Source organism: Branchiostoma lanceolatum, chromosome 5 (genome assembly GCF_035083965.1).
Source record: "Branchiostoma lanceolatum isolate klBraLanc5 chromosome 5, klBraLanc5.hap2, whole genome shotgun sequence".
Classification (NCBI taxonomy): domain Eukaryota; kingdom Metazoa; phylum Chordata; class Leptocardii; order Amphioxiformes; family Branchiostomatidae; genus Branchiostoma; species Branchiostoma lanceolatum.
In genome coordinates, this window is record NC_089726.1 from 3,837,859 (window position 1) to 3,850,753 (window position 12,895).

Below are 12,895 nucleotides of genomic sequence, written 5' to 3' on the forward strand. Positions count from 1 at the left end.
GTCGTAGGCCCTTGCAGTTCTCCCCCAAAAGCTGCTAGATTGCCCAAATCTACACCAATTTTTCTGGAGCCCAAGAGCCCAATGAGATATAAGTTCTGGTGCAGTACCATTGAAAGCCGCTGGGGTGGGGTGGCAGACTGCATACCGAATATCAAACAGATCCATCAGCGGTTTCTTGGGTTACCAAGGTATAAAACATCTAATTATCTAGGGGATGCAATACTGCAAATTTTGTAAGATTTTCAGACCGATCGTGATACTGTAAAAAAGCCTCCAACCCTGATGAGTCGACAAAAAAACGTCATATCGCAGCTTCCTAATTAGCACATCTTTATCAAAATTTAGTCGCCTCTCGAGACAATAGCAAACACAGCACGTGTACTGTGTCCACCGGGGCGCGCCCCCTTCCTAAAATCAGCAAACACGTCATATGTAGGTTAGGTGCGGCAAAGATATAAATTGTGCATAAAGAACGGAGAGATTCTTATTGTACTTCAGCCATACCATAGACACGGCTAACAGTGTTAGCTGCGGAGGGATGTCAGCATTTCTTTTAATCCTCGTACAGTGTCTCCTGTCCAGTACGTCGTCGGAGAGAATAGGTTAGTTGCCCTTACGTTATACTTGTGCCCAGACCTTACGTTATACTTGTGCCCAGACCTGTTTAATATAACATTGAGGATAGCGCAATGTATAGTCCGCCATCGAAAAGTCTAACATTCCATCGCTGGCACCTCGCTTCAGGGTACGACTGCACCTACATGTACCTTCCTCCCTCGCTGATTAAACGGTACTCAACCCTTAAACCCAGTTAGATCTATTCTATATTCATGGTTTATGTGTCGTCATAATTTACCCTGCTGTACATGTACTAAAGAACTGTCTGTGCTTTAGGCTATGGGACCACAAACATAGCCCTGCTGAAGCCCGCCTACCAGAGCGGTGTGGGGTACGGCAATGGCCCAGAGCATGCTGTGGACGGCGGAACAAGCGGCACCTTCACAGACGGGTCCTGCACACACACTACAGGCTCGGGGGAGGACGACCCCTGGTGGTACGTCGACCTAGAGGAGGCATTTGAAATCGACCGTGTTGTCATCTTCAACCGACAAGACTGCTGCTCCGACAGAATCAACCCGTTCAACCTGCACATCGGAGACAACAGCGATGTGACGGCAAACCCGAAAGTTGGAGGAGATTGGAGTTTCTCCTCGGGACAGGCTCAGCTGATCATCCCTGTCAACGGAACGACAGGACGGTACGTGGGGATCAGCGCGCCGGGCAGCAGCCGGGTTCTCACTCTGTGCGAAGTCCAGGTTTTTGTAGGTAGGTTTCTTATTGTCTATCATAAAAGCAGTGAGGCATACTGAAAGACCCCCCCCCCCCATGCATGTTCCATGTATACAATCTGCATCAAATCTCTAGCTTTGAGATGATGGTGATGCGTTAATGTTGGATCTACCCAAGATCCAGTCTTTCCTGAAGAAGATATTCAGGTATCGTATTTGATAATGTTGACGCCTATGTCTCCCCCAATTGGATTCGAAATCTGAAGTACTTCATTTATCCTACATTTGAATCGTCGGGGGTGTAGTCACAAATTTGTCCCGTTTGACTGAAGGATGCGGGGGTGGGGTGGTTGGCTACCTCGCGCTGTTCACACGATTAGCTTACGTAATTACGGCATGTATTTGTCGACGGGTCCCGGGTTGATTTTAACTGCAAGCAAAAAACATCTGGGGGATCGGCAGTGCCCAAAATAGCCCGGCAGCCGCAGGGGGCCACGTAGGGGTAAAGGCCAAAATTATTTTTTGAACAACCCCGTAAACTAGCCTGTCGGGGCCCTTTTTCAAATTATGACTGTAGCATTATTCTAGTCCTGGTATAAAGTAGTTCTTGGCAAATCCATTCAACAGATTCACCGAAGCAAACGACATTACTGTTGTAAGCCAAAGCTGTCTTGCCACCACAGTTTGAAAAAGAATGAAAAATCGATCATTCTATCATTCAGTCCAGATTACAAACTTGGCACTAAGACAGCCTGCCTACCAGAGCAGCGTGAGCTGGAACGGTCCGCCTGGGCTCGCAGTAGATGGTGGTCGCGGTGGAGCCTACCACGATGGTTCCTGCACACATACGGACACAGAAGACAGCCCATGGTGGTACGTTGACTTAGGAGGAACCCAAGAAGTCGACCACATCACCATTTTCAACAGGCTTGACTGCTGCTCCGACAGAATCAACTACTTTAACGTCCACATCGGAGACAACAGGGACGTGGCGGCAAACCCAAAGGTCGGAGGAGATTGGACTTTCGCTCAGGGAGAAGCCGAGAAGACCATCCAGGTGAACGGAGCAAAAGGGCGGTACGTCGGCATCATTCTGCCAGGAAGCAACCGGGTTCTTGCCTTGTGCGAAGTGGAGGTTTACGGAAGTAAGTCCTATCATTCGTAACCATCTGATACAATTACCCCACATAACTCCGCAAAACGTAGAAATACAAAATGAAAAGTATGTATTTGTACAATGCTGTATATAATGGACATGCAGCCAGTGTCTCCTTCGTCGAACTGCTGATTGTCATACTGTCATTGGCGAAATGCTAATTGTGGATCATTCTATTTTGCATACTCCAACCTTTTTAACCTTTAACGAATGATAGAAATACAATTTCACTTTATAAGATATTTTCTTACATAACATTGAACAATCATTGACGAAAACCCCTTTGTGTTCGCTACATAGATTAATATGTTTGCCATCCTTTTGTGTCATCAATGGAATAAAATACGTGATTAAGTGTCATATGGAGACAATGATATCTTCTTGTGTAGTGTGGAGATGCCCGGATGTTCTACCGACCCCTGGGAACGATGACCATAAGTGCCCGGATGTTGACTCCACCTTGACCCCATGGAACCCTGGGCACGACCCCACCGCGCAGGTGGTTGTGGGTGGAGGACAGAACTTCCTGCTCCAGTCATCCGCCACGTTTTACTCGTTGGAGGTCAGAGATGGAGGTGTGTTGCTTGTATGGAACTGTGTGCCTTATTTTCAATGCTCTAAAATTTCAAGATAGTTTGAAGTTCTAGTTTGGTAGACATGGACTCTACTTGTATCCACAATATTTAAAATTGTATCATGGTATCACGCAAAACCTCATCATAATGGTACTCTTTCGAAAAGAAAAGAACAAAAACTTTTAGGTTAATAGATTGTTCTCAGTTTTAATCTACGGATGCTATGTTTGTTTTGTCACAGGGCGGGTAGTGTTCGCGGACTTGGGCTCCACAAGTGACGCTGAGATTGTCCTGAGGGCCCGTGATGTAACAGTGGGAGAAGGCGGCGAGTTCCACATCGGCAGTGAGACCTGCCCGTACCAGGGGAAGGCCACGGTGTCCCTGTACGGCCGCTCAGACGATAACGTCAACAGCACCAAACAGTTCCTGGTGACGTCAGGCGGGACTCTGGAGATCCACGGGCAGCGCAAGGTGGCGTGGACACAGCTCACACAGACAGTGCCACAAGGAGGACTTCCTAAGGTAAGCCGTCCAAGTAAGAATACATTAACGTGTTTGTGTGTCGTCACTGTCCTCTATCCTCCTTTTTGGCTTTCCACACTTTAAGTCATCACCTGAAAGTTTATCCATTGACTAGCCTTTCAAGGTAAGTGTCTGAATGTCGTGCCAGTAGCGGTTCAATGATAACTAGTACGGTATCATATGAAATGATGTTCTTTTGCGTTTAGGGTCCGTATTCGTTTGATTCTGAAATCGATGGCAGGGAGCGTGGTATCAAGGTTCTCGTCATTGACGAAATATCGGCTGCTGTGGTGGACTCGGCAAACTTCGACACCTGGCTCACCGAAGACAACAGCCGAAGTTTGGCGACCTTCCTGGACCAGATTCCAACGGGAAGAATCGTGGCGCTGGCTGTCAGGGACGAAGCATTCAGAAACTTAGAGAACTCCGCCAAGGAGAAACTCAGGGAACTTGGCAGCGTGGAAGTGGACTCGTTGAAACGGAGGTGATCAAGCACTCAAAAAGCAGACCTGAAATGTTCATATGTACATGTACGATACGTGTTGTATGCCGTAATATTCTCATCTTGATACCTTTGCAAGAATTAGCGATCGATGTGCAAATACGTCCGGGTTATTACTTAACACGTGTTTGTGCTGAACAGGTTTAAAGAGAACATTTGTGCTTCTAGCTAATCAGATGACTTATGTTTCAGAGAACCGTGGGCACTTGTGGCTGTCAAGGGAGACCCGAGCGCTGCCGTTGAACAGCGGATCCCATATACAGGTAAGAACTTGTTTCAAGAATACTGACGAACCACAAGTACCTGCCTACCTGCCTACGTGCTCAGGCCAGAAACTGGCCCCCTGCTTTCCAATCAGTCCTGTCCCTTGCCCTAGCCTCTGCTTCCCGACTGTTTAAGCCCGGGTCCTTCACAATTTGGACCACAAGTAAGCCGATGCTATAAATGTTCTATGAACAAGATTTCCTATGATGTGTTTGTGCTTCCTTCTATGTTACACAGACACACAAACCACGGGTACAGCAACAGTCACGGTCACCTTCAACCGCCTTTTTGGAGCTTTTGATGTCATCGTCTCCAGTGAATGGTTGGGAGGTGCGAATTACTCCTTTTTACCCGCCAGTAAAAACAGCATGTGCTTTTACTACTTCATCATGATGAAACTGGTTTGGAGTCTTCATATTCCATCTGTTCGAACAGTGTTTGTCATTTACGTATTACCTTCAGGTTCAGCGCGGTGCACATTTGCTGTTGGTCGCCACGGTGACGGGTACGTCATCAACCTGAAGGATGACGTCAGCTCCTGGCAGCCTGGGGACCACATCGTGCTGGCCAGCACGGACTACAACATGGAGCAGGCAGAGGAGTTCCAGCTGCTGCCGTGTCCGGAGTGCTCGGGCCATCAGGTCAAAATCAGCAGTGAGAGACCACCAGCCAACACTTTATCGAAAATCCCGTGTTGCCTAATTCTTCTCAATAACGATTCATTGATTTGTATTCTTGAAACATACCAACACATTTACTCCTGTGAACTTTCTTGCAGATGAGATCGAGTACATGCACTTTGGCGAGATCTCGGATGAAGTAGACTTGCGGGGAGAGGTCGGTCTGCTGACCAGGAACGTCAAGTTCCAGGGGGAGGTAGAGGACAGCTGCTACGGCGACAACCAATGTCAGTTCTTCGACTTTGATACATATGGAGGACATTTGAAGGTTAGCTTGAATTTTTAAAGAATAATCGCAATGCTTTAATTTTTCTGCTGTTTGATATAGAGACTTTTAACTATGCGACCAGAGTTTCAATAAAGAATCCTTGAATCAATCTCTAGCATAGAGAGATAAATATGGACTGTCTTCTACAGATTCTGAAAGACTTCAAGAACGTCCATCTATCCGGCATCGAGTTCACCCGCATGGGTCAGCAGATTTTGGGCAGATATCCTGTCCACTTCCACATGACGGGAGATGTGGACGAAGTGGGGTGCTACAGCCGCCCAACGTATGTCCGAGAGCTGTCCATCCACCACTGCTTCTCCCGCTGTGTGACCATCCATGGAACTCACGGACTGTTGGTAAGTCTTTACCTTATTTTACTCGTGACGAAATATTCTTCTCTCGATGTTAGTGGCAATGGCGGCTATGTCATATTTAACCTTTAACAGCTTGCACCTCATTAGTAGTTTAAAACATTTATCTAACTATCGTCAAAAAATTATATAATCACAACTGTATAATAAATGTGAACAGGTCTGTTACTTCTTGTTATCAGGTCCAAGACACAGTCGGTTACGAGACCCTCGGCCACTGCTACTTCCTTGAGGACGGAGCGGAACAACGCAACGTGCTGGACCACAACCTGGGCCTGTCGACCCGATACGGCACCTTGCTGCCCACCGACAGGGACGCTAACATGTGCCGGAACATACTGGATGGGGTTTACGGCGACTACAAACCCAGCGTTGGTTTGGATTGTTCGTAAGAAAGGTTTCGTCTGCTGTGAAGTGTCTAACTGTCTGTTGTAAAGTGTCTAACTGTGGAATTCAATAGAAATGACCAGCACAAAACCCTTGATTCAGTATGTGAGGTCAAGGCAGCTGGGCTTTCTAGGACACATACTGCGCATGCCCCACAACCTGCACACACTGTACACACCGTCACACTACAGACGCAGGCGAGGACGTCAACCGGCATCCTGCCTGCAGTACATACAGCAACTTCTGCAGCCGACCGATAATGATGAAATTATTACAATGATAAAGGAATAATCTAAAAAAACTAGTACGCGATTCCAAAAGCTGAGCTAGGTTCTAATGAACATTCATGTTGATTAATAAAGTAATGGTCGTGATATTTCTATTCCTCTGTATGTAGGATGTTATCGACGTTTTGGATCTCACATCCTAACAACGACCTTATCAACAACGCCGCCGCTGGCACCAAGGTATGTTGTAATTTTGCCTAGACTGAGTTTAAATCACATTGGAATTTTCGCCTGTTCATCCTACAGAAATAGTCTTTCTCAATGAATAAATCATTCCAACGCTTTTAAAACATTACTTTATTATGCAGATTATAGACACATGACTCGAGCAGTGAGTCAAATGTAGCAGATAGCTTGTGATGTCCTCTTTCTCTATCTAAGCACTATTGCATACTATCAGATGTCAAAAATGCATTACCCATCGTCTCAAGCATTACGCATCGAGTTTGATCTGCTTTAGGCAAACCTTCAGGTTTATGATACTTGTAAAATTGGAGGTTAACGCCATACCTTTCTTTACGTTGAACCAGATTTTAGAACTGAAGGTTAATGTTAGGAATATCCACGCCATGCATGCCTTTATGTATTCACAGGGCACTGGTATCTGGTACCTGTTCCACCGTGAGCCAACCGGTCTGTCAGCGGGATCACTCCCCCCTTACCAATCATCGTACTCTCCCATGGGCCGGTTCTACAACAACAGGGCACACTCTAATCAGCAGGTAAGTGGCCAAATTCCCTATTATGTGTTTTACAATTTACAGACTTAAAGTTTATTTTTACTTCTCTATGTCCTGGTATTGAAATTAAATGACCTGAAATTTGGTATGGGGTTGCCTATGGCATATGACCACAGGACTTGCACGTTTGGCATGTACCACTTCCTACTGATTTATTTTTGTTGTACTATTGTTAGGCCAAAATGTATATGCTCTGTGCCCCATACACTGTATATTAAAAGGATTGTGACTTGGAATTTGACATGGGGGTGCTAAGGACATATGCCCACAGGAAATGTGCTGACCTATTGGAAAACACCACTAGATGATTATTTATTTTGGGATTTTTTGCTATTTTCTGACCAGAAATGTATATGTAGAGACCCTGTGTTATATGAAAGCCAAATGACATTTGATAAAAGGGTACCTTTGGCACTAGAGATGGCAGAGGTATAACATGGAAAAGTTGATTTTGCAATACAGTATTTCGGAAGAGTCCATTCCTGTATGGGAAGGGTAAAGTTTGAAAAGAAATCTATTTTGGAGTAGGGTGATGTTTGGATGGTTCATTTCTGCAAAAGGTTGATATGAGACATTTCATTTCTGCACGGGGAGGGAAATGGATTGAAATATGCTGTATTTGCTCGCAAATAAGGCCTGTTTTGTTGACCACGTTTTTGTGTCTCTCTAGGGGCTGATGGTAAAGGCCGGGGTCAAGACCACACCTGCAACGGCGTCCCGACCATCCGAATTCCTGTCCAAGACGAGTGCAAGGTAAGCATCTTTGAGGATTTAAGAGAAACCCAACTTGTGAGATTAACATTTGACTACTTTCATTTACATCGCGCACGATAGAGTTGCTACATGAAACTTGGGGTGTTCCTATCATGTAGGTACAAGCCTCACCGGAACTCGGACCTGCTGCAGCCCCGCGTCCCGGCCATGCTGGTTGGGTACACCGCCTTCAAGAACCGCGGATTGGGCGCCTGGGTCCGCGGTGGGGACATCTGGTTCGACAAGAGCGCGTAAGTGGCATTGGTATATGTTAATGCGGACTGAGATATCTGTAGATGTGCAATGTACATTTCCATATTGTTTTAAGAAGGGAGATTTGAGTTTGTCATCAAACAATCATAATGGCACTAAATGGCTCAAATCGATGATTGTATATATATATATATAACATATATATAACATATAACATATATAACATATATAACATATGACATATATGACACATAAATAGAAAGACAAATAGATAAATAGATAGATAGATACTTTAGATTGATGAGTAGATGGACAGATAGATATTTACAGACATTTGATTACAATTTTGTTTTATTCTTAAGGTTTGTTGACAACGAGGTAGGGCTAGTGATGGCAAGGTAAGTCATTGAGTTATATTACAGTTTATGCAATATAGTTGTATTATGATAAGGATAACGTATCATAATTGAAATAACTTTGGGATCAAGAAGAGATGCCATATTGCAATACAATCGCCTTAGAAAGTATTTTTTGCTGTCACACTGACAGACACAATGGTTGTAGACCCAACTAGTATCCAGCAATGAGCACCATATCTTATACCTAATCACTACAGTGAAGGGAGATTCCCTAACGACGAGGGATCGAGTCAGCAGGTCTGGAACAGCATCTTCATCGGAGAGAGTGAGAACGTGGGGACCAAAACTGGATCCAGGGTCTGGGGAATAGGCGGGGTCAAACCGGTGGAGAGGACCTGGCCTCAGTCTACGTGAGTCAGCAAATTACTTCTACATCATTCCACAGTGTTGTTTTCAAAGCTTAGCTGTAACGTAGTCTGTGCATTGAGACGTATACATTTTATACTGCACCTGTCTAATGCAACTTTTTAGCTCTTTTTAGTTCATTCGTACCAGGTATTTACCAGGTTTCTCTCTTTCTCTCTCTGTCTCTTTCTTTCTCTCTCTTTCTCTCTTTCTCTCTGTCTCTTTCCCTCACTCACACTCACTCACTCACTCACTCACTTCCTTACTCACTCCATTACTCACTCACTCACTCACTCAATCACTCACTCACTCACTCACTCACTCACTCACTCACTCACTCACTCATCACTCACACTCACTCACTCGCCCACTCATCCACTCACTCACTCACTTCCTTACTCACTCCATTACTCACTCACTCACTCACTCAATCACTCACTCAATCACTCACTCATCACTCACACTCACTCGCCCACTCATCCACTCACTCACTCACTCACTCGCCCACTCATCCACTCACTCACTCACTCATCCACTCACTCACTCACTCACTTACTCACACACTCACTCACTCACTCACTCACTCACTCGCCCACTCATCCACTCACTCACTCACTCACTCACTTCCTTACTCACTCCATTACTCACTCACTCCATTACTCACTCACTCACTCACTCACTCATCACTCACACTCACTCGCCCACTCATCCACTCACTCACTCACTAACCCACTCACTCACTCACTCACTCACTCACTCACTCACTCACTCACTCACTCACTCACTCACTCACTCACTCACTCACTCACTCACTCACTAACATAGACCGCGGCCCATATAACGCTATGTACATTTAGAAAAAGTAACCCTGTTTGCTAACTTCCAGAGCGACCAAGATGCGAGGCTTGGAAATTTACGATGGCCCCATCTTTGCGGACAGTTGTACTTTCAAGAGGTACGCCAAAGTACCCGAGGCAGATCGGTGGAGCAGTGCGATTGGGTTCAAGGTTAAGAATGGCTGGCAAAACACGCCAAAAAGCAATATTACACGGTCAAAGTTCGAAAATGTACGTACATCATTTCCTTGTGGAGTCATTTGTGTCGTATTTCTATACATTGATCACATATGTTCTCTTCTTCTGTAGAATATCTGCCAAAATAGTCTTTTATCCCAGGAAAGGGAAAGGTACCTACAACTTCGGAAAATCATACCTGCAACACGATTTTGCATCATGATGTTCCCCGCAGCGTTTGCTGGAGCTCATGTATATTTCTTTGTAAACAATCATTGAATCATGGGATAAATTTTTCCATTCATCTGATTTCTAACAGGTTCAAAGTCGCATGTTTCTGGGCGCGGCAGGTCTATCAGGCTTCGGCCAGCACAACAAAGACGGAGACAAGACCAACATTCTGCACGACCTTGACGGCAGCCTCACCGGCTACCCGGACAGCTACATAGTCGGGCCGGACAACTACCTGGTCAGGAACCCGGGGTGTGTGGAGAAACCGGACTGGAATGGTTACGTCTGTCGTGGAGACTATGCACAGGTGAGTGGAAACGACACTCTGTCACGTCATGTCGTGTAATTTCACAGTCGAATGTACGTTTTAAGATACCTACCCAATGCGTTGATGAAGGTTAGACATCCAGGTAGTGAGTTACGACAAAATAGTTACTCATGCAACTGGACAAACATTTTTTGTGAAACATTTTTTTTCAAAATTTTATCCAGTTGCTTGGGTAACTATTTTTGGCGTACCTACCCACTTCCCTATGTCAGCCATATGACATGAGTTGTAAGTATATCAGTCTTCTAATATAAACGTCAGTTCAATTTCTGTTGGTGACGTTGTCGACCTACCGAAGGTTGTGGGAAATCATTTCAGAGGTGGAGTCTGCCAATGTTGGGGAAGCGTCAAATTGGCAGGTGATATCCAAAGCTTAGGTCACAATTGGAAAAGGGGGCCCCGCCGGTAGTTAACGCAACGGGTTGCTTTTTGCACTGTCGGACGTGACCCCTACGTGAGACACCCTGTGGCTACCGGGCTATTTTTGGGCAAGGCCGGGCTCGGGGATTTTCTAAACTCGGAATTAAGATCAACCCGGGACCCGGTGACAAATAGACGCCGAAAGCTAATCGTGAGAACACTGCCGAGAGGTACTCTGGCTACACCCTCAACGGTCACCGGCGCAATTGTGACCGAAGCATAGATGTACTCTCAAGTCTGCCTATCATAACAGATTTACACTCATGAAAAGTTTCATCAAGCTGGTGTTATCAGATGGTCTCTTGGCACTTAATCAAGAGATATTTTGTGCCAATTCGGAAGTGCTTCTGCAGACTTCCTCTGGGCAATACTGGCCGGTTTTACATCTCACGTTTGGGACCGCATCATTTCCCCTGCAGCGACACGTAACAAAGGGCTGTAGGACCAGCCAGTATTGCCATGAAGAAGACGGCAGAAGTAATACCAATACACTGCACGAAATGGCCTAGGATCCTGACGTATCCTGACGTGATCCGGAACCTAAGATCCGAAAGAATCCGAACGGATCCGGGGCCGTATATTTCTATTTGGCAGGCTAATGCGCTTCCAAATATTGGGACTCAGGGTGCCACTTTCACAACTTGTGTAAGTACGTACTTACACAACTCAAATATGCAAGTGGTACCTGGAGTCCCAAAATTTGGATGCCCATTAGCCTGCCGAGAAATATGCGGCCCCGGATTCTTCCGCCTAGGTTCCGGATCACGTCAGGATACATCAGTATCCGAGGCCATTTTGTGCAGTGATACGTCAGGTAGATGTGTGTTAGCTGTGCAAAAAAAAAACTAACCGTCTGATGACACCTAACTCCGTCATTTTGTGAACAGTTGTACATCATTGCCAACCATGAGAGGAACAAGATGTCGATGTACCGTGACGAGTATCCGGACACTCCGGTTACACTGGAAACTCCGAGTACGACAACTTACTACATGCCGGTGGTCACGCTGGACAAGTCCTACACCGTCCACTGGGACGGGCAATCCCCGGAGCAGCTTACTGTCTACCCGATAAACTTTGACAGGTTGGGTCGCTATTGTTTTTAAGATAAAAAGAGCTATAAGCTACGTATGAAAATGCACACCGGGCCTTAAGTTCAATAATCCATTTTACTTTGATATCTGCTAAATGTTCTTGTTTGTATCAAAGAATCATATCCTTCCGCCACACCTGTATAAACATAAGGTAAAACAAAATGCTTACACGAAAACAGTGTCTTGTATTGAATATCTCGCCTCAGTGGCGACTGGGTCCGAGTGGGCTTCTGCTACCCGCCAGGCACCACCTTCCAGGTGACGTACCAACTGCAGCGGCGCGTCCCGTCCGCCATCATGCACGAAGAGGACGTCAGTTCTGTGTCAAGCCTGACTGAGATAGACGGCGGGGACGGCAAACTCTTCTACTTTGAAGAAAGCACAGGGTAAGAGAAGATAGCCTTAAAGGTTCTTGAGCTGAATCATGATCATTGAGCCTTTCGACATGAGGCGTCATGACAAAACTTATTCATCTGGCGAACAGTTTGCCTGAACTTCGATGAGTTGCTCATGGTATTCATGGACTATCTGTTCAAAATCAGCTTGATGGTGTTTTGTTGCGAAAATGATATGTGTCGAAATTGTAATTATATTGCCCCTTTTTGCACAGCCTTCTGTTCCTGAAAGTCCGCGCTAACTACGATCGGGAAGGTCACAACTACTGTTCCCACATGGGCTGTGAGAGGATCATTATCTCGGCCACCATGAGAAGTGACGCGGTCAGCGACTGTACGGCAGCAGCCTATCCCAAGTACAGCCTGACGCCGACAGAGACTGTCCCCATGTCCAGTTTCCAGAGTATCGTCAACGACTGTACAGGCTGCGGTGCTCCGGTGAGTATATACAAGACAAAAAGAAAGGCCGTCATTTGCCCCTGAGCAAATACAGCATGTTTAGCCATACTCCATGCTTACGTCATAGTCACGTGAGTGAAATTGCCTTATGTGGATGACTTGGCACTTAGGAGAATACATCATCTGATCCATGGTACATCAGGTCACAGATTCACAGATACGGGAAAATATCTACTTGTGT

The 12,895-nt window shown here is 45.7% G+C and overlaps 1 protein-coding gene across 1 annotated transcript in view; it reads left to right on the top strand.

Annotated features, from left to right (window-relative positions):
* Nucleotides 1-479: 479 nt before the first annotated feature.
* LOC136434485 (inactive cell surface hyaluronidase CEMIP2-like) overlaps nt 480-12,895 on the top strand; it is a 35,284-nt gene continuing 22,868 nt past the window's right edge. The window contains exons 1-23 of the mRNA XM_066427304.1: nt 480-602; nt 895-1,326; nt 2,012-2,434; nt 2,835-3,020; nt 3,262-3,542; nt 3,749-4,026; nt 4,237-4,307; nt 4,546-4,638; nt 4,771-4,962; nt 5,087-5,256; nt 5,406-5,615; nt 5,813-6,018; nt 6,415-6,484; nt 6,898-7,026; nt 7,715-7,797; nt 7,917-8,048; nt 8,373-8,408; nt 8,627-8,779; nt 9,661-9,841; nt 10,107-10,325; nt 11,654-11,850; nt 12,067-12,246; nt 12,471-12,693. Coding sequence (XP_066283401.1) covers nt 539-602; nt 895-1,326; nt 2,012-2,434; nt 2,835-3,020; nt 3,262-3,542; nt 3,749-4,026; nt 4,237-4,307; nt 4,546-4,638; nt 4,771-4,962; nt 5,087-5,256; nt 5,406-5,615; nt 5,813-6,018; nt 6,415-6,484; nt 6,898-7,026; nt 7,715-7,797; nt 7,917-8,048; nt 8,373-8,408; nt 8,627-8,779; nt 9,661-9,841; nt 10,107-10,325; nt 11,654-11,850; nt 12,067-12,246; nt 12,471-12,693 — 4,209 coding nt within the window. The 5' untranslated portion in view covers nt 480-538. The remainder of the gene's footprint in view (nt 603-894; nt 1,327-2,011; nt 2,435-2,834; nt 3,021-3,261; nt 3,543-3,748; nt 4,027-4,236; nt 4,308-4,545; nt 4,639-4,770; nt 4,963-5,086; nt 5,257-5,405; nt 5,616-5,812; nt 6,019-6,414; nt 6,485-6,897; nt 7,027-7,714; nt 7,798-7,916; nt 8,049-8,372; nt 8,409-8,626; nt 8,780-9,660; nt 9,842-10,106; nt 10,326-11,653; nt 11,851-12,066; nt 12,247-12,470; nt 12,694-12,895) is intronic.